At 42.6% G+C, this 22,420-nt stretch overlaps 1 protein-coding gene across 1 annotated transcript in view; it reads left to right on the forward strand.

The window, feature by feature from the left end:
• The window catches only part of LOC128660067 (uncharacterized), a 279,471-nt gene that overhangs the window by 88,165 nt on the left and 168,886 nt on the right, over positions 1 to 22,420 (forward strand). Inside the window, exons 5-11 of the mRNA XM_053713672.1 lie at positions 3,005 to 3,109; positions 4,566 to 4,679; positions 4,822 to 4,941; positions 8,525 to 8,626; positions 10,413 to 15,650; positions 16,060 to 16,186; positions 18,635 to 18,739. Of these exons, the coding sequence (XP_053569647.1) occupies positions 3,005 to 3,109; positions 4,566 to 4,679; positions 4,822 to 4,941; positions 8,525 to 8,626; positions 10,413 to 15,650; positions 16,060 to 16,186; positions 18,635 to 18,739 (5,911 nt within the window). The remainder of the gene's footprint in view (positions 1 to 3,004; positions 3,110 to 4,565; positions 4,680 to 4,821; positions 4,942 to 8,524; positions 8,627 to 10,412; positions 15,651 to 16,059; positions 16,187 to 18,634; positions 18,740 to 22,420) is intronic.

Raw genomic sequence — 22,420 nt, forward strand, 5'->3', positions numbered from 1 at the left:
AGTGAAGGGTGGAATTGGTTCCACCTGGGATCTTGCTGGCTCCAAGTCAGACTGTGGGGCCTTATTTGGATCCTTAGCTCTATGGCCTTGTCTGGTTTCAGAGTCAAGTTATACTTGTACTCTGGGGAAATTACTGTACCATCTTTACGCTTGTTCTTGTACCATTTTCGGGATTCTTTTGTTCCCTGTCTTGGATCCCTGTGACTGAGTTGGTCCAGCTGGGTGTGGGTCTACAGATCAGGATGCCCGAGTGGTCTATGGGTCGCAGTCTCTACTGGATGTGTGAGCTTATTGAGTTTATCCTGATAGCTCAGTTTCCTAGGAGATGAATTTTCCTTGCTCCTTTGACAGGAGAGGATTTACTTTTCCTTCGGGTTCTGAGGGTATACTCTCCTCGGGGGGCCTCGATGGAGGTTTTGTGTTCCCCTTTTCTAGGGACCTGTGAGTAGGTCCGGCGGCTTAGATGGCCTGGAGCGTGCCCTCTGTCGAGGGGCTGTTTTTATGCGGTCTGTCTTTCTTGAGGACTCCTTCTTATCCTTGCAAGCATCCTCTGGGCCGTCCAGTTATGGACTCTGTGTTCTCAAGCTTTGGGTTTCACCTGGGGCTATCACACGTTTTTTTTACGGTCAAATCCTTTAGTATTCTATGGACAAGCACTGGGAGGATTTTGCCCCTTTAGTTGCATTCCATGCTTGCAGGATGTTGAGGAGACGTCTTTTCTGTCTCCATGCCCGGTATTATCCCGGGTTTCGCTTGGTATAGGCTTGACCTCCTTCCCTGTTGGGTCCATTTGGGTGTCTGTGAGCAGGGCCCACTCTCGGAGGTGTTTTTTCTTGTGTTCAGGGACCTTGCGGTTTTCTCGGTCCTCCTTTGCCTTGTCCCCTTGAGGATTTCGGCTGGGTTTCCCTTCATTGTGAGGGATGCGTTGTGGGGGACCGTCTGTTGGGCGGCGGTGTCCTTGGTGGACTGTCGGCTCATTTTGAGTCCGTTTTGCGGTCTCTGGTTTGACTGGACTAGCTGCGAGTTAGTGTCACTGGGGCTTTTCCTTTGAATTTTTTTCTTGGCTTTGAACGAAGCGGGATTTTTCGTTGGGTAGAGGTTCAGGCCTGGTACCCTCAGTATGGCCCGCCTAATGTACTCTCCCGTCTTGGCATTCAGTGTCCTCTATAGCTTGGGTATTGTTTTCCAAAAAGTAATAAATGCAGTTGTGGACTTTTTCCATTTAAGAAGAAAAACATAAATTTATGCTTACCTGATAATTTCCTTTTCTTCTGATGGAAAGAGTTCACAGCTCCCCATCTGTAATTTTATGTGGAGCGTCCTTATATTTTTCTGGTACCTTTTCACCTGATGTTTCTCCTACTGTTCCTTGTTCTTTGGCAGAATGACTGGGGGATGAGGAAAGTGGGGGAGGTATTTAAGCCTTTGGCTGGGGTGTCTTTGCCTCCTCCTGGTGGCCAGGTTCTTATTTCCCAAAAGTAATGAATGCAACTGTGTACTCTTTCCATCAGAAGAAAAGCAAATTATCAAGTAAGCATAATTTGTTTTTTTTTGCTAGGTACAAATGCACATTAAGCATTGAAACAACATAAAAGTGCAAGCACATTTTGTTATTGCTCTATTACATCAGGGGAGCCAATGACAAGAGACATGTGTGTAACTATCAATCACCAGCTAGCTCACAGAAGTACATTTCTGCTCCTGAGCCTACCTAGGTATGGTTTTCAACAAAGGATACCAAGAGAACAAAGCATATGGGATAATTGAAGTATATTGTCTTAATGCTCTGTCTGGCTATAGTCCCTGGGGGATACAAAGGAGCACTGCACTAATATCATATTTATCTGCAGAAGGTGATGAGTTATATAATATAGTAGATATATCACACAATGCAGAAAGTATTCTTCCCAGTCATTGGGGACTTATTGGGGAAGTGCCTGTAGGTGGAGAAATAGTAAATCAAAAAGAAACATTTGTTCAAGTAAAAATATATTGCAGTACTGCTCCTGATTACTAAATACACTGCAGTGACCCTTGTAACAGTTTCATCTGCTCTAGCAGCCGGGGATAGATCTGTCACTTCACTGACAAGTGTTGTATAATCTGCTGAAAAAGGGCTGTTTATGAAGCGCTATCACATATGCACAATTGTGCTTTACTTATCTCTTAGAAAACAAATACCCTAATAATAAAAAAAAAACTCAATCCCATAGACTAAAACTGCTCATTCAATGTAGTTTCTGATTGGCTGAATTGCCACAAGCCTCTAAAGGAAAAAAATGTATATTTAAAATGTTAAAAAATGGTTTGCAAACCGAAAGCTCAGGACACTGTTTATACATTGCTGGATATATTAGTAGAGTGGTTTTAGCAGCACCTGCACGCACCAACAGGGAAGGCCACTCCCTCATGTACAAGAAACAGATAAGTCCAGCCGCAGGAAATCAAATCAAATCCTTTATTTCTTTATAGGGGTCAAGCATAAAAGCCCTTAATCATGTCTCATATACATTGCTGGATACAAATACAAGGACTGCAAAGCATGCTTTAATTTTTTTTTCCCCCCAGTGTTTTTTGTCCTGAAAAATCAAGTGTTCTAATGGCTGCAAAATATGAGTCCCCAAGTTCAAGCAGTTTTATGAAATTATGATGCCCTTTATCTGATAGTTGTGCAATATTTGCCTTATGTTGTGATCGGTGCAGATACTTTTAGGCTGATCTATTGAGTTTTAAGAAAAAAGAAAAAAAAATACACCAGCTCAGTCGAAGTAAACCCAATTACAATGAACTAGGTATCTGTTTTTTGCTCTTTGATTAACAAGAAAATTTTATAGGCTTCAGATGATTCTATGTTCACGCAAAAGCTTAAACTATATTACATCAGCATTATAATGTTTTGTGCCTTTGGTTAAATGATTTATTTAATATTACAGGATCAAATGTATCTATTGTGGATATATTTAGTTTCCCTTACATACACTGATCTTTTTTATGTACCCAACAGATTGTTCTCATCTTCCTGGAGCCCCAAAATGCATTTGCCAGACAAACCCCTCCCAGCTCCTCTCAAGGCGTCCAGCAGTCTGTGGACTCCAGCACCCAGACAGAGGTAACACTACAGGGCACAGCAGACCCTAACAGGTAGCCTTAGTAGGTCATGAAGGGTTCTCATGGCGCCTTCAGCAAACATGAACATTACTATGTTTATATCAATCCCTTGGCTTTCGGTATGAAGATTATAGGGTAAAGTGGCGTTTGGAGTGATGTTACTGTCCTTATTTAAATGTGTGTGTTCTACATCCTGTAATAAAGGGCTTCCCCTTTGCACCAGACTTTTGTTAATCCATGGGATCTGATTAAGCCGGCACCTCATATAAGGCAAACTCTGTGGTCCTCTGTTGCTCTAGTAATTAAGGGAATTCAGATTGGAAAAAAAATATGTCAGAATTTTTCTAACACTCTTATAGAACCATGTCTGTATTGGTGAGTCGATGTCATCTGGAGTAGGTTTAACAACTATCCCCTATATTCAGCTCCTCCTCTTCCTGTCTGAGTCAGTTTCTACTTACTATAGGCTGAGTTGTTTTCTATTTAGCACATATGGAGTAGGTAGGTTTTACCGCTTTCATTACAGCACTGTCCACTGGAAGTGACTAACCTCCCTCAAACCTTTGTTAGGGCCCCTACCTGTCACCTTTTTAAGATACAAGCACTCCAGTGAGCTTGAAAATATTATCCTTTGGTTTTTCCCTATGAATTTAAGGACTTTAGTTGTTAACCCATGCAGCATCCTGTGTGTTGTCATATGGTCCAGTCCCCTTGCTTATCACTTTGTATCTTCCTTTTCTTTGTGGTAATTGATGGTCTAATGGGTTTTTTATATATGTATGACTCCATTTTCTTCCATTTATTGATACATGGAATTTAGCTGCACACAAAAGTATTTGAGGTTTGGTGTGGCACCATTTTTTGGTGTTTCCTAGCGTTCTTGGAAATATTAGCCACAACATGGTGTTAGAAGGTGCTTGCAGCAACCTAACCCGGTATTTCAGTTACATTTTCCTGTCTTTGCCTTAAGTGTATATAGTCATTGCTAAGTAACCTTGTTAGTTGTCCTTTTTTATGTGAGATGGTTCTGGTTTGTGTCCTAGCTCTGTAGATATTAATAAGGTTAAGTTGAGTTGAGTAGTTGAGCAGTCTAATGCTAAATTAGAAACAGACAATATAAAATATGAATAAATTGTTGAGCTTGTACTACATCTGTTTTAATTCCAATGAGAATTTCTAAAATGTGTTGGAAGATCTTCCTTGCGTTTCTGTTTCTACTGGGAGGGCATGTGACCATGTGTTCATGTAGCATTGCATCTTTGGACTAATCTTGAGTTCACATCTCCTGTGGAATCAACCTCAAAGAATACAACTCTAGAATGTATTTGCTGTTATGTCCATTAGTTATAACTATGATTAAGATGTAACTATAAAAAGGAAATCTTGTACTTTTAAAGACATCTGCCACTGTCATGGTACCCAGTTTGTGTGTAATAGGGACCTTTGCATGTTTGCAGCCTTGTGATGATCAACTCAGGAAACCAGAGGGGGAAGGAAGGAAGTTCTCACACAACCATCAAGATAGTTGTAACTGCTCTCATATCTGCTTTCAGCCGTCATCATTAAACCAGGTATGGCTCTTATGCCTGGAATGTTTCTGACGATGATGTGAGTCCCTATGACTTATCTATGCGCTTAAACTCTTGCTGCACCTGCTGGGTATATAGTGTATTAGACATATGTATGTAATCCCCCTGTCTTGTCATCACACAGTGTGTCAGCAGTCTGCTGGAGCATCACCAGGTGTCATTGCAAGAGTCCGTGGTCCAGCCTTGTGTCTCCGCCTCTACCTCCCAGTGTTTGCGCCACGGGTCCCAGTCACTGGTTAAACAGGTGAGTGCACATGCCCATCTCCGCTACAAAAAAAGACTTATGATTCACATAACAAGAATGACATAATTTGATGCAATGCTTGAACTGTTATTAATGTTTTTGTTCATTATATTCAAAAAACAACTGGATTTTTTTTTTTTTAAATGAGTTATTTTGAATTAGAAAAATGTGAGCAGAAGCACAGCACGGGGCGCTCCTAACCCAGCTATTAAATGTGCATTTCTTCGTAAGCATTAGAAATAGAAGAGGCCCCGGGTGCCGTCACTCGCAGGCAGCCTCGTGCTTACAGCAGAAGTCATCTCTCCGCACACAGAACAAAGTATCATAGTCATTTTTCATTTTTGTAATGTGCATGTGCAACTCCCAGTCCGTCCAGTCACCCGGAATTTTAGTTATTCTGCTGTTTGTTCTAGGCCCTCATATACTTTTCCAAGCTAGAAAGTTAGTAGTGAAGTGCAGAAATGGTTATCTTAAAGGGACATAGCTAATGGAAGTGGAATTCTGCTTAACATAAAGGGACACAAAATTAAACTTTCATTGTTCAGACAGAGTCTACAAGTTTGAGACTTCAATGTAGTTTTGCTATCACATTTACACATTCTCTTGGTGCCTCTTGCTGTGAAGCATATCTTGATATGCTATAGAGCAGCACTGCACTGTTGGGAGCTAGCTAGTGATTTGAAGCTGCACACACATGCCTCTTGTCATTGGCTCACCATATGTCTTCAGCTAGCTGCCAGTAGTGCATTGCTGCTCTGTAGCTGGCTTTAACTATGTGTTTAATCCACGCACAGGTGTTAAACACATATGATCTGTAATAAACGGGAGTAAAACAACAGTAAATCGGGGGGGGGCGGAGCCAGCAGCGCATGAGAGAGGTCGCAGACTCTCTGAGCTCCTGCTTAAATCTAGCTAAAAAGGACCTTAAATCAGATTTAGGAGCCCAAGTAATTACAGGATTATAGTGGGATCACTCATCTAAACCCCACCTGCTACCCGGAGGGCTCTAAACTTGGATATCTAACTACCAGCAGTGTGTTTGCCCTGGAAAGCCTACTGCGTAGGTATATGGACGGCGGCCATATTATCACCCTCGCAGTCACAAAGTGGCTATGACTAACATCGGTCAGATATGCGCGGAGATCAGCAAGCTCCTATCCCAACATCACATCAGGCTTGCCGCTGCTTTAGATGGAGCTGCAGGATTAGAGGAGAGCTGTGGGACTTTGGCAGCAAGGTCTCTGGATCCGGGCGAAGTGCACACCAATTGCGGGGATGCTTTGGGGCCCCGGCATTACCTGCATAGCCATGAGGGTGTATCATCTGGGTCCGAGACTCACCGGGAGATTGGGGAGATTGATCCTAACTTTTCAAGCATGGTTCTGCAGAGCCAAACAGAAGAAGACCTTACCCGTATAGCCGCTCCAGAAGGCAAGGAAAGCCAGGGGTCTCGAGTGCTCTCAAAGTGCTTTGGTATTACTGGCTCTGAGGATCTGTCATCTAACAGTACACCCGGTTCTGCACGTCTCCTAACTGTAATGGAACTGCTCTGGAGCCCTGAGAGACTTGCTCCTATTGTGTCTAAAGTCGGAGTAGGCTAGGATTGTGGTGAGGTACGCAGAATGCAGAACCGGAGCATGACTGGAACTGTGAGAAGTAAAATGATACTCAGTTAATCCTATGATTTCAGTTTTAATGCCATGTTTGATTTTCACTTTGGTACATGGACCTTATTAAGGGCGAGCCAGGACATTTTTTATTCTGGATGAAGGTACTACGCTGGATGTTAGAGTATGTGTGTACTTGGAGCCCTATTTAATTAGCGGGCATGTCTGAGATAGCTATAACCCTTTGCCGATCAATGTGAAAATAGTGATCTTCCCACATTGACAATATTTCTTGGTTTCTCTTTATACTGTTGCGGACTCAACCACTGTGCATGTTTTGAATGTTTATAGCCTTGTAGGAGTCTGTTTGTAGCAAGTTTATTATAGTCTGCATGAAGGCTATGTGACTTTTGTATGTTTTACCCTTTATTGTTAGCGGGACTGACTTATACATCTCAGCAAGTACTCTATTGCATTTATAGCCCTCCAAGAGTCTCTATCATATTCCTCTGTGACATCTGCATATATAAGGATCTATTTTACCCTACATAAGTTACATCTCTACACAGTTCTCTGGCCCATTTCAAAAAGGTATAGCTCTAAGCAGATCATACTGTGCTTGGTCTGTAACAAGTTCTTGGTACAGAGATTAGGACTTCTCATGTTCAGAGTGCTGTTGCTATATTTTGCTTATCAATGTTTGTACTGTTATCTGCGATTGTATACAGTTGCCTCATTCAGTTATATTAAGAGTTTTTAAACACCAGCCTCTCCACCTTATACATTTAGCAGGGCCCCTTATAGCTCTACTCTCAAACTTACCTTAGAGATATCTGTTCCCACTAGCCTATGTGTATAATAGGGCTTCTACTGCCGGCTTTATTTATATAGTTATTGCACAAGTCATAGGATTCAACTAAGTTAATGCAGGAAAACAACTTCCATGTATCCAACATAGCCCTCTTTCTGCTGAACTCCTACTAATGCATCAGTGTAGGTATAAGACTACTAGTTGCCATATATTGTCTGTAGCAATATTTTTTTTATTATTTTTATCATTATTATTCCACAGTGTATAATTGTATTCATGCATGATACTAGTATCTGATTTATATTATTCTCATATATTTTATGCAAAAATGTGGTCCTTTTCTGTTTTAGATATGTTAATAATCCGAATAACCACCTCCCCCCCCCCCCACCACCACCACCACATGTAATGTACCTCCTAGTTATGGAGTACGAATTAAGCGGTTTATCTCTCTTATACCGCAATCATAATACTAATAATCCTCACCCTAGTAGCCCAGAATCGAGAGGCTTAGATCCTCTCTTACTTAATATTTGTATCTGCATATCTTATCAGCCATATATTATTGTTTGTTTATTGTTCATTCTGGGCTTTAACTTGACATTACTTATTCTCAGTGTGATACTAACTAAAATCTGAGGTTTAGACACAGTTTTTTTTTTTCTCACTGGCATACTGTTGAAGTGTTTTTCTCTCTTCTTTATTACAGCAACTATAAACATTACTAGTATCTTGATATTTAAATAGCAGACGCTGTTTTTTTTTTTTTACATATGTAATTTTAATGAGCAACGTAATCAATGTACCTTGTTGCAGGCAATTGTATTATGCCAATATAATGTGCTGTAATTCTTTGTATGTCATAATTTTTCTTTACCTCAAATAAAAATTATCTTTAAAAAAAAAAAAAAAAACAACAGTAAATCGTAAGTGTAAATTGCATTGCTGTAATTTACATTAATTTATAAGTAATTACATTTTCAGTATAATGTCTTTTTAATATTTACTCGTATGAGTCATTGTTATCTTGTGTATCTGACTTCACAACCATCAATACACAGACTCTAGTCTATAATTACTTCCAACAGGACGCCAAATATTTAAAAAAAAAGAAATTCAAGAACTGCACACTTTTTATGTATTTTTCCTTTGCTTTTTTCCCCAGATTGTGCTTAATTTTCTGGAGCAGGAATCAGTAACACACAATGTCCCCTGCACTGACCTCCCCCCAACTGGTAGTTGCCAGCACCAGCCCAAGGACCCACAGGTAGGTACTGCCCAGCTGTTTCATATGGTTAATGTATTTTTAAGCAGACTCCTCTCAGGGCAGGTGTACTTTACTGATGTAATAAAAAAATCAGTTCTCACATCTGGATTATCTGGATAACCACAGGTTGCAGTGTACATGAACACACTGAGAATAGAACAGAAGCTTTTCAAAAACCCTTGGTTACAGATTTTGCTTTTTGGTCTTTCAAAGTAGAATTTATACTGAAAAGTATGAGGGGTTCTAATAGCTCTTTAACAAAACCAAGAAAATGTTCTTGACTTTGTTGAAGTTCTTAGAAAACCAGAGAGAGTCCACAGGTGTCCTAAAGCCAACGTAGAATATCAAACCGCTTGCAATTAATAAACATTTTATGGCTCTTTAAGCTTTTTGTATGTCAACAATGTAGTATTTTCATCTTCTTAAAACATTGCAGACTTGATTTTCACCCCAATAAGAGTAGAAGAGAGCCGGCCTGGGGCTTTTAAACCAAGTAAATAGAGGTATCCAATTCCTTCAAGTCAGACTTGAAGGAGCAACTAACTTCTGCTTCAATATCTCTTTCTATCTCTAACATTCTGAGTTGTTAGACGTGATGTGTCTTTCTTTTATTTCTTGCTTATAATTTACAATCTTGGCTCTGTGATTTGTTTGTGACAAAATGTCATTTTCTGTCCATAACTACTAAGGTTTCTAACCTTAAATTAAGCTATCTTACATAACATAATATTTCTGTTATCAGTACCGCTGCCGACCTTAAAGGAATACTAAACCCACATTTTGTCTTTCGTGATTCGGATAGAGCATGCAATTTTAAGTAGCTTTCTAATTTACTTCTATTATCCATTTTCCTTTGTTCTCTTGCTATATCTTTATTTGAAAAAGCAGGGGAAAAAAGCTTTGGAGCCGGCCCATTTTAGTTTGAGAACCTGGGTTGCGCTTGCCTGGCTAAATGCAGTCACCAATCAGCAAGCCCTATCCAGGATACTGAACAAAAAATAGTCAGATTCCAAAGCTTTCATTCCTGCCTTTTCAAATAAAGATAGCAAGAGAACGAAGAAAAATTGATAATAGGAGTAAATTAGAAGGTTGCTTAAAATTGCATGCTCTATCTGAATCATGAAAGAAAGAAATTGGGTTTACTATCCCTTTAAAGACAAAAGTTTATTGTATAAATGTTGTCTCCCTATGTAACTTTTATTTAGGATAATATTATTTCTTGGATTACTTGGTCATGTGGTACAGGCACAAATTCCCTAATATGGAATTTCAAAATCCAAATTTATTCTGACTTCCAAACTTTTTTTGATCTTTTGTTTAAAAATAAAATGATAAAAAAAAGCTTTTTATCCAAAATGCTTGGGACCAGAAAAGATTTAGATTTCGGAATAGTTTGGAATTTTTGCATCTTTTAAATAGTAGAGTTTGGAGAGGGGATTAAACAAAATGTAAACACCTTATGATATTTAGGCAATATTAACATATCATAATACAGCTTATACATGTAACCTCAAGGTAGTTTTATAGTTTTTAATACTTTTGTTTATAAAGTACCCTCAGTAAGATAGTATAGTACTGTAATCAGTTAAGTAATAATTGTTGTTTTAAATAAATATAAACTATTATTTGCATTTTAGAACACAAAAAACAAACCAAAGGCATAAGCAGATAAGATTGTGACTTACAGGCAGGAGCAAATAGTATTTTACCTGTACCAGTAAATTTTATTAATTGTCTTCATGAAGAGTATACATAAAATATACTAACTAGAATGTTACATTTGCAGGATCAACTCAGGAAGCCCAAAGAAAAAGCAGAAAGCCCTTTGCAACCTCCAGAGAAACCTTCAGTGCTACAAGAGAGAGCATCTTCCCTACTAGAAACTTGCGTCCCAGAGAGCCCCTCGGCACTCCTGGAGAGATCATTCCCTCTTCTGGAAACACACCTCTTAGAGAGGCATTCACCTCTGTTAACAACACACTCCACAGAAAGACCCTCTTCTCAGCTCAAGATGCACCGTCAAGAAAGACTCTCTCCCCAGCTAGAAAAACACCCCCCAGAGAGACACTCGACTCCTCTAGAAACACACTTTCCAGAGAGACCATTGCTTTTGCCAGAAACACAACTCCCAGAGAAACCATTATCCCAGCCAGAAACGCATCTTCCCGAGAGACTGTCTGAAACAAACCTCCTAGAGAAACCATCTACGCTACCAAAAACACATCTCCCAGAGATACCCTTGGCCCTTCTAGAGATGCACTTTCCAGAGAGACCCTCAACCCTTCTAAAAACAAACTTTCAAGAGAGACAACTGCCTCTTCCAGAAACACACACTCCAGAGAGACCAATAAATTTTACAGAAAAACACCTCTCAGAGAGAAGCGAAGAGAGCCCATTAAGCCTGTCACAAACATGTTTCCAAAAGAGATCATCGCTCCTTCCAGAGAAATCATCGGTCTTGCCAGAAATACACATCCGAGAGAGACCCTTGCCACAGTCAGAGACACATTTCCAAGAGAGACCAACATCCTTGCCGGAAATGCATATCTCAAAGGGAAAATCATGCAAACAAGAAATATATCTCCGAAAGAGTACCTCACCCTTACCAGAAACACTGCTCCATGAACAATTATCACTTGTGACAAAAACACACCCCCCAGAGAGATCACCACCCCTGCCAGAAATACATATTTCAGGGAAGCCATCACCCCTGAGAGAATCACACATCTTAGGGACACCACCCCCCCTGATAGAAACACACATCTCAGGGATATTGTCACGCCTGCCAGAAATTCAAATCTCAGGAAGGCCATCACCTCTGCCAGAAACACGAATACGAGAGACTCCCATGACAGAAGTTTACACACCAGGAGCACCACCAACCTTGACAGAAGCACACCTCACAGAGACACAATCACCCCTAACAGAAACACACATCTCAAAGACACTAGTACATATGACAGAAACACACATTACAGAGAGACAATCGCCCTGGCAAGAAACACACCTCCAAAAGAGACCATCAACAGTACTAGGAACACTTCTTCCAGCGAGATCATCATCCCTCCCAGAAACTCACCTGCTAGAGAGACAATTTCATCTTTCAGGAACAGACCTCCCAAAGAGATCATCGCCCATGTCAGTAACACACCTCTCAGAGACACTATTGCTTCTGTCAGAAGCAGACCTTCCAGAAATACTATCACCTCTGCTAGAAACAGACCTTCCCAAGAGACCATCACCTCTGCTAGAAACAGACCTTCCCGATAAACCATCGCCCCTGTCAGAAACAGACTTCCCAGAGAGACCATCACCTCTGCTAGAAGCAGACCTTCCAGAAAGATCATCACCTCTGCTAGAAGCAGACCTTCCAGAGAGACCATCACTTATGCTAGAAACAGACCCTCCTGTGAGGCTATCACCTCTGCTAGAAACAGACCTTCCAGAGAGATCATCGCCCCTGCCAGAAGCACACCTTGCAAAGAGATCATCATCCCTGCTAGAAATAGCTCTACCAGTGGGACCACCGTCCCTGCCAGAAACAGACCTCCTAGAGAGACCATCGTCCTTGGCAGAAACAGATCTCCCAGAGAGACCATTGTCCCTGCCAGAAACAGACCTCCTAGAGAGACCATCGTCCTTGGCAGAAACAGATCTAACAGAGAGACCATTGTACCTGCCAGAAACAGACCTCCTAGAGAGACCATCGTCCTTGGCAGAAACAGATCTAACAAAGAGACCATTGTCCCTGCTAGAAACAGACCTCCTAGAGAGACCATCGTCCTTGGCAGAAACAGATCTCCCAGAGAGACCATTGTCCCTGCCAGAAACAGACCTCCTAGAGAGACCATCGTCCTTGGCAGAAACAGATCTAACAGAGAGACCATTGTACCTGCCAGAAACAGACCTAGAGAGACCATCGTCCTTGGCAGAAACAGATCTAACAGAGAGACCATTTTCCCTGCTAGAAACAGACCTCCTAGAGAGACCATCGTCCTTGGCAGAAACAGATCTAACAGAGAGACCATTGTACCTGCCAGAAACAGACCTAGAGAGACCATCGTCCTTGGCAGAAACAGATCTAACAAAGAGACCATTGTCCCTGCTAGAAACAGACCTCCTAGAGAGACCATCGTCCTTGGCAGAAACAGATCTCCCAGAGAGACCATTGTCCCTGCCAGAAACAGACCTCCTAGAGAGACCATCGTCCTTGGCAGAAACAGATCTAACAGAGAGACCATTGTACCTGCCAGAAACAGACCTAGAGAGACCATCGTCCTTGGCAGAAACAGATCTAACAGAGAGACCATTTTCCCTGCCAGAAACCGACTTCCAAGAGACACTATCGCTTCTGTCAGAAACAGACCTACCAGAGAGACCATCACCTCTGCTAGAATCAGACTTTCCTGAGAAACCATCAACCCTGCCAGAAACAGACCTTGCAGAGAGACCATCATCCCTGTCAGAAACAGACGTCCAGGAGAGATCATTGTTCCTGCCGGAAACAGACCTCCCAGAGACACTATCACTTTTATCTGATACAGACCTCCCAGAGACTCTATCACTTCTGTCAAAAACAGACCTTCCAGAGAGACCATCACCTCTGCTAGAAGTAGACATTCCACCGAGACCATCACCTCTGCTAGAAGCAGACCTTCCAGAAAGACCCTCACCTCTGTTAGAAACAGACCCTCCTAAAAAGCCATCAACTCTGCCAGAAACAGATCTACTCGTGGGACCACCATCCCTGCCAGAAACAGACCTCCCCGGGAGCTCATTGTCCCTGCTGGAAACAGACCTCCTAGAGAGACCATCATCCCTGCCAGAAACAGATCTACCCATGGGACCACCATCCCTGCCGGAAACAGACTTCCTAGAGAGACCATCGTCCCTGCTGGAAACAGACCTCCCAGAGAGACCATCACCTCTGCTAGCAACAGACCTTCCAGAGAGATCATCACCTCTGCTAGAAGTAGACCTTCCAGAGAGACCATCACTTATGCTAGAAACAGACCCTCCTGTGAGGCTATCACCTCTGCTAGAAACAGACCTTCCAGAGAGACCATCACTTATGCTAGAAACAGACCCTCCTGTGAGGCTATCACCTCTGCTAGAAACAGACCTTCCAGAGGGATCATCGCCCCTGCCAAAAGCACACCTTGCAAAGAGGTCATCATCCCTGCTAGAAATAGCTCTACCAGTGGGACCACTGTCCCTGCCAGAAACAGACCTCCTAGAGAGACCATCGTCCTTGGCAGAAACAGATCTCCCAGAGAGACCATTGTCCCTGCCAGAAACAGACCTCCTAGAGAGACCATCTTCCTTGGTAGAAACAGATCTCCCAGAGAGACCCTTGTCCCTGCCGGGAACAGACCTTCCAGTAAGACCCTTGTCCCTGCCGGGAACAGACCTTCCAGTAAGACCCTTGTCCCTGCCGGGAACAGACCTGCCAGAGAGACTCTTGTCCCTCCCGGGAGCAGACCTGCCAGAGAGACCCTTGTCCCTCCCAGGAACAGACCTGCCAGAGAGACCCTTGTCCCTCCCGGGAACAGACCTGCCAGAGAGACCCTTGTCCCTGCCGGGAACAGACCTGTTAGAGAGACCCTTGTCCCTCCTGGGAACAGACCTGTTAGAGAGACCCTTGTCCCTCCCGGGAACAGACCTGCCAGAGAGACCCTTGTCCCTCCCGGGAACAGACCTGCCAGAGAGACCCTTGTCCCTCCTGGGAACAGACCTGCTAGAGAGACCTTTGTCCCTGCCGGGAACAGACCTGCTAGAGAGACCCTTGTCCCTGCTGGGAACAGACCTGCCAGAGAGACCCTTGTCCCTCCCGGGAACAGACCGGCCAGAGAGACCCTTGTCCCTGCCAGGAACAGACCGGCCAGAGAGACCCTTGTCCCTGCCGGGAACAGACCGGCCAGAGAGACCCTTGTCCCTGCTGGGAACAGACCGGCCAGAGAGACCCTTGTCCCTGCCGGGAACAGACCGGCCAGAGAGACCCTTGTCCCTGCCGGGAACAGACCGGCCAGAGAGACCCTTGTCCCTGCCGGGAACAGACCGGCCAGAGAGACCCTTGTCCCTGCCAGGAACAGACCGGCCAGAGAGACCCTTGTCCCTGCCGGGAACAGACCGGCCAGAGAGACCCTTGTCCCTGCCGGGAACAGACCGGCCAGAGAGACCCTTGTCCCTCCCGGGAACAGACCGGCCAGAGAGACCCTTGTCCCTCCCGGGAACAGACCGGCCAGAGAGACCCTTGTCCCTCCCGGGAACAGACCGGCCAGAGAGACCCTTGTCCCTCCCGGGAACAGACCGGCCAGAGAGACCCTTGTCCCTGCCGGGAACAGATCGGCCAGAGAGACCCTTGTCCCTGCCGGGAACAGATCGGCCAGAGAGACCCTTGTCCCTGCCGGGAACAGATCGGCCAGAGAGTCCCTTGTCTCTGCCGGGAACAGACCGGCCAGAGAGACCATTGTCCCTGCCGGGAACAGACCGGCCAGAGAGACCCTTGTCCCTGCCGGGAACAGACCGGCCAGAGAGACCCTTGTCCCTGCCGGGAACAGACCGGCCAGAGAGACCCTTGTCCCTGCCGGGAACAGACCGGCCAGAGAGACCCTTTTCCCTCCCGGGAACGCACCTGCCAGAGAGACCCTTGTCCCTGCCAGGAACGCACCTGCCAGAGAGACCCTTGTCCCTGCCGGGAACGCACCTGCAAGAGAGGCCATCGTCCCTGCCAGAGAGGCCATCGTCCCTGCCGGAAACGCACCTGCCAGAGAGACCATCGTCCCTGCATGAAATGCACCTGCCAGAGAGACCATCGTCCCTGCCAGAAACGCAAATGTCAGAGAGACTATCCCCCCTGCCAGGGAGGCCATCTCTTCCAGAAACACCCCTGTCAGAGACCCCATTACTACTGCATGAGATGCATCTCAATGAGACTCACTTTTCTCACCAGTTGGAGAGACCTTTGCGGATTCAGAGTGCATCCCATTCTAAGGCCTTCTGTTTGACACCATCTTTAGTCCAGGTACAGAATGTTGTGCAAGTGTCACTGTTCTTTACACATCCCATCCTTTGATTTCTTAACCTGCATATTCTGCTACAATTTGATAAGACTTTGCTGCACAGTGATGCTGATGCAAATTCATATGGCTGGGGTCTTGGTGTATATGCAGATCTATCAGTCATCATAGTAGATTTGAATCTCTATTTCTGAGCTGTATATAGAAATCTTTCTGTGTCTGAAACCATTAGTGTATAAGACTTTTTCTGTAGCGTAGGAAGGGTTAAGTCTATGTCTGGGACCTTAGAGTAGCTGGAGATCCCTCAGTGTTGGAGAAGATATTACTGTTTCTGGGACGTTTGTGTAACTGAAGCTGTCCCATGTCTGGTCTCTTTATTAGTACATAAGATCTCTCTTCTTATATATTCTCTAGGATCCAGTGACCTTTGAAGACATTGCAGTGTATTTCTCAAGGGAAGAGTGGCAGATCTTGGAAACCCATGAGCGGGACCTCTACAGGGAGGTGATGAGAGAGAACTATGAGTCTCTGCTCTCTGTGGGTATGTCTGATTCAAATTGTCTTATGAAGTGTATACATAAAATGTATTCTAATTATAGCATTTTATTGCTAATCTTAACCGAAGAGAAGCAAGGTTTTATGAGAGTCATCAGTACTGGTTAAAGAGACAGGCTACTCCAGAATTTTTATTGTTTAACCCCTTAAGGACCAGGCATTTTAGACAAAAACTTCTCCAAAAGACCAGAGCATTTTTAGCATTTTTGCCATCACTACATTTAAACAGAAATAGAGCCTTTTTTATATTTACCTATCAAAACTATATACTGTGTGTGTATATACTGTGTGTGTGTATATATATATATATATATATATATATATATATATTTTAGTAGACAACCCAAAGTATTGATCTAGGCCCATTTTGGTATATTTTATGCCACCATTTCACCGCAAAGTGCGATCAAATAAAAAAAATCTTTCACTTTTTCGCTAACTTTTTCAAAACTTTAGGTTTCTTACTGAAACTATTTACAAACAGCTTGTGCAATTATGGCATAAATTGTTGTAAATGCCTCTCTGGGATTCCCTTTGTTCAGAAATAGCAGACATATATGGCTATTTGCTTTTTGGTAATTAGGAGGCCGCTAAATGCCGCTGTGCATCACATTTGTATTATGCCCAGCAGTGAAGGGGTCAATTAGGTAGCTTGTAGGGTTAATTTTAGCTTAAGTGTAGGGATCAGCCTTCCACCTGACATATCCCACCCCTGATCCCTCCCTGACCCCTCTCAAACAGCTCTCTTCCCTCCCCACCCACCTAAAGGTCACCCCCATCTTCAGCACTGGCAGAAAGTCTGCCAGTGTAAAAATACATTTAAAAAATAAATAAATAAATATTTTGATATATTTTCTGCAGGGTAGTATCCCCCCCTCCAAACAGCTCTCTAACCCTTCCCCTCTACCTATTTGCCGCCATCTTTGGTACTGGCAGCTGTCTGCCAGTACCCAGTTTGCTGCAAGTTTGGCAGATTTAAAAAAACAAACAAAAAAAAACCCAAACCTTTTTTTACTGTAGTGTAGCTGCCCCCCCCCTCTATACTCTACCCCCCTCCCCCTCCTAGATCCCTTTCTGGCAACGGATCCCACATAAGATCCCCCTCATTGCCCCTCCTCCCTCCTTCCCACTCACTGTGACGCATGTTTTTTTTGTTGTTGTTTATTTTTCCAAATGCCTGTAGCGTGGCGTAGCAGTCCAACCCACACCCACTCTCCTCCCAACACCTACAGCGATTGGCCGCCCACCCACCTCCCTCCTTTACCCTCCCACCCACCAACGATCGGAACCACTGCTGTCCGTTTCAGAGAGGGCCACAGAGTGGCCCTTTCTGCATCGGTAACTCTGTAAATCTATTTCTGCAGTGCCGCACCCATGGAGCGTTCAGTGAGATTGCGGCAGAGAGAAGCCACGGACTGCAGCAACGTACAGGGTATGTTGCTGGTCCTTAAGTTGAGATCTGTGCATATCCTAAAAGGGCTAATTAATAGTTATTAATTAATAAATAGTTTGCATAAAAAAATTGTTTTTTCAACTGAGTTTACAGCTTCTAGGCATGCTCCAGCAGATAATCCCTATGCACTTTTGCTTTCTACCAAAACAACAATAGATATAGATACAGCCATAAAAGGAATTGTGTGGGGGAGTTAGAGCTTTACAATTCAGAAACTAAAAAGAAGGGGTTAATGGCGAGGCACTGCTGTATAAATTTGCTGGTAAAGTAATTAAAGTACATATTATATTTTGTCTCTATGCCAACTTGGTTTATGTCCCTTTAAAAAAATAAATAGATAATTCCTTTATTACCCCAGTTTTGCATAACCAAGTAATTACCTTGTATTTAAGCCTCTGCAAACTGCCCCTTTATCTCAGTGCTATTTACAGAATTGCCTTTTAGCCAATCAGTGCTGATTTATAAATAACTCCACAGACATTCTTTATCTGATTCATGAAAGTTTCATTTTGACTAGACTGTCCCTTTAACCTGAACACTGAGAGTCACTGGTCCTTATTTGATAGCCAGCAGGCTTCAAGCGGAATTATGGTAAAACTTTCAGCTTCATTTCATATAAAATGTATGCTGTGTTGCTCTGAAGAACACTATATATAGGTCAAAAATGTTTTATTTAATTTTTTTAAACATGTTTTTGTTTTTTTCCCACCATTTAAAAAAAAAAAAAGTTAACAAATAATGTAACTTTCTTGGCCCTCCCTTGTAATATTTACCAGTTAAAACTGTGGAATGAATTGACCACTCCCTCATTATATCCCATAAGATCCCCCTAAACCTCCAGTCCCTCCTACGGCTAGTTCTGCCCATCCTTCATTGTTGAAATCATTATAAGCATAAAGGTGTTGGTTTGTACAAATCTAAAATAAAAGCCCCAGCAAGTAGATACCGGATATGCTTCTCATACTGCATCACTCGCCCCAGGTTATTCACTGGAGAAGCCAGAGCTGGTTTTGCGCATTGAACGCAACGAGCGGGACCTCTGGGACCACCGTCTTACACATCGCAGAAGACATTTTGCCTTTAATGGTGAGTGCGTTTCTTATATGTGCGCTCTGCTTTTTAAAGAGACATACATCTGACAGGTTTATGAATTTGCAGCATAAAGAAGAAAAACTTTTATTTTTTGCATGCTTCAGCATTTATTTAATTTAAAAAAAAATTTGTTAAAAGGACATGAAACACAAACAAATTATTTCATGATTCAGACAGAACATACAATTGTAAACAACTTTCAATTTGCATCTGTTATCAAATTTGCTTCATTCTTTGGTATCCTTTGTTGAAGGAGCAGAAATGCACTACTGAGAGCTAGCTAACCACATCAAGTGAGCCAATCGCAAGAGGCATATATATGCAGCCAACAATAAATAGCTGGCTCCCAGCTCCTGATTCTACCTAGCTTTACTCTTCAACAAAGGATACCAAGAGAACAAAGCAAATTAGATAATATAATTAAATTGGAAAGTTATTTAAAACGGTATTCTCTGTTTGAATCATGAAGGATTTTGTTTGGATTTGATGTCCATTTAACCATTTAATACAGATGTGGAAGTGACTTGTTTTTTGTTTGTGTCTCTTTTATTTTGTATATATGTATCATTTGTTAAGACTTAGCTTTTTTCCATGACCAGCTAGGTTGGCTCAGGAGCGTTCATGTGCACGCTGGCCTCAATTCCAGCATTTCCAAAATTGTTCAGTATTGAAAAAATGGGATTGGCTTTATTTTGATGATTGTGATTGTTTTGATAACACACACAGCTGAGCTGTAATAACTCATATGGTATTCAATCTCCGTTTACAACCAATAATGGCTGTTGGTCACCGAAAACGGAATAAATACATGAAAAAATACAATTACTACAGGCTGCCCAGCCGCTGTCACCAACTGACCGGTCCGCTCATTCTCTTTCTGCTTGTCCAGTATTCTCTGCGCTCTCTCTCTGTCTCTCTCTGTCTTTCTCTCTCAGTCTAATCTCTCTTTCTCTCTGTATCTCTTTCTCTCTGTCTCTCTCTCTCACATTCTTTCTCTCTCTCTCTCTCTCTCTCTCTCTCTCTCTCTCTCTCTCTCTCTCTATTTCTTTCTCTATTTCTTTCTCTCTCTCTTTCTCTCTCTCTCTTTCTTTCTATCTTTCTTTCTTTCTATCTTTCTTTCTTTCTTCATATCTTTGTTTAGGCAGCGCAGACATAAGGTCCATATGTGGTCTGATGAGGCCCAAAGGCCCTTCGTGCTGTTGGTGTAATATATTAAGCAGAAGAAAGGCCACACTTTACTCATTATCTTGTTCTTATAAGAATTTGTGAACATATAATTCGTAAAGACTATACATTAACTTAATAAAGGTGTATTTTGGGGAAAAAGAAACCCTTAGCCTAGAACCTGTAAATATACAACTATTGTAAATCAAGACTGTTTTGTCCATAGCGCTATAATTATTAGAAAAAGATAGGAGGGGAGGGCATAGAGAGGGAAGCAAGGTAAGGGGAACCCCCCCCTCCAAATAAAAAAAACCCTCATTAACATACACGTGCCCAACAATTGACTATCCTACTGGACAAGTTAAAGTTTTATTCCTCTCCCACTCCTCCTATGTCGCCCAGATTAGACCATGGAGACCAAGTCTACCCTCCATCTTCAGAGAGTATTCTTCCATGGAGCGCATATATGTCACTGTCTCTAACACCAATTGCAGAGGTATGCATGTGTCTCTCAGCCAGTTCCTGGCTATCACCAACTTAGTGACCAGCAAAATAAGGATACACAGGGTTTTCTCGTGTTTATGCAGTCCATCCAGTCCCAGGTGAAAAAGGGCCACACTTAATTTTAACTAGCCCTAACTGATTAGGAGCCTCCCAACTTGGAACCATAATCTCCGTATTTTGCCACAATTCACAATATATGCACATATGACCCCAGTTGTCTACCCTATACCATTTTAAAATAAGCTAATACCCATCTCTTTCCCACTCCAAAGTATTATGTGATTTAGCAAAGGTGGGGGAGTTTAAAAACAACTGATAGTGAACGGTTAGGTCTTTGTAGAGAGGCTTGCCAGCAAGTCATCTCCTCTCCCATTGCGTCAATGCTCTAAGTTCCTGCCTCGGGAACCCCCACGTTCGGATCATAGAAATTAGCCGAAAGTACTTAGTGTAATGTTTTAGGATTTTCCCCACTAGCGCGAGCTGTGTCCAACGTCACCAAGCCATCTCTATCATATAAATCTTGTATACGTCTCAGCCCATGAGAGTACCAACGACGTGGATGTGAATCAGAGAGACAAAATAGTAGAGCCGTCATAGGGTGGATTGGTGAGGGATGTTGGGTGATTTGTTCTGTGTCTTTTAAGTTCTCTCCAGAGCCAAAGGCCTGCTCTAAGAACGGTTTTACTGATCCCCATTAAAACGTCAGCATGTTGGGGGCCCCAGATCAAATCTTCCAGATGCTTATCGGAAGGTCACATAGCCTGCTCTAGCTGATACCATCTATCGTTCTCACTTTTGGGTTATTCTCCATATATCTATATACAAATCCAACTGTCTGGCTCCTAAATATTCTTACTGGCTACTACCCTATACCATCTTAAAAGAAGCTTGATGAAAATTTCATAAATAGTGATTGAAAATGATTCAACAAATAGGCAGGAACTGGTAGTGGGACACACCAAAACAGATAATAATAGATACAAGGGGGCGTGGTATTTTTCTCTACTTGCCATAGGCAAAGGGGTCTCTCATCTGCAAGTGTTGGATATGATATTATATGATATTTCTGTTCTATATTATTGTAATTTCAAGTTTTCCAATACAAGAATAGTTTTATTATATTGTGATTATTCCTATGTTGAAAAAGGAATATGGTGAAGTGAAAAACACAATATGACTACAGGGAGTGCAGAATTATTAGGCAAGTTGTATTTTTGAGGATTAATTTTATTATTGAACAACCACCATGTTCTCAATGAACCCAAAAAACTCATTAATATCAAAGCTGAATATTTTTGGAAGTAGTTTTTAGTTTGTTTTTAGTTTTAGCTATTTTAGGGGGATATCTGTGTGTGCAGGTGACTATTACTGTGCATAATTATTAGGCAACTTAACAAAAAACAAATATATACCCATTTCAATTATTTATTTTTACCAGTGAAACCAATATAACATCTCAACATTCACAAATATACATTTCTGACATTCAAAAACAAAACAAAAACAAATCAGTGACCAATATAGCCACCTTTCTTTGCAAGGACACTCAAAAGCCTGCCATCCATGGATTCTGTCAGTGTTTTGATCTGTTCACCATCAACATTGCGTGCAGCAGCAACCACAGCCTCCCAGACACTGTTCAGAGAGGTGTACTGTTTTCCCTCCTTGTAAATCTCACATTTGATGATGGACCACAGGTTCTCAATGGGGTTCAGATCAGGTGAACAAGGAGGCCATGTCATTAGATTTTCTTCTTTTATACCCTTTCTTGCCAGCCACGCTGTGGAGTACTTGGACGCGTGTGATGGAGCATTGTCCTGCATGAAAATCATGTTTTTCTTGAAGGATGCAGACTTCTTCCTGTACCACTGCTTGAAGAAAGTGTCTTCCAGAAACTGGCAGTAGGACTGGGAGTTGAGCTTGACTCCATCCTCAATCCGAAAAGGCCCCACAAGCTCATCTTTGATGATACCAGCCCAAACCAGTACTCCACCTCCACCTTGCTGG

Source organism: Bombina bombina, chromosome 5 (genome assembly GCF_027579735.1).
Source record: "Bombina bombina isolate aBomBom1 chromosome 5, aBomBom1.pri, whole genome shotgun sequence".
Classification (NCBI taxonomy): domain Eukaryota; kingdom Metazoa; phylum Chordata; class Amphibia; order Anura; family Bombinatoridae; genus Bombina; species Bombina bombina.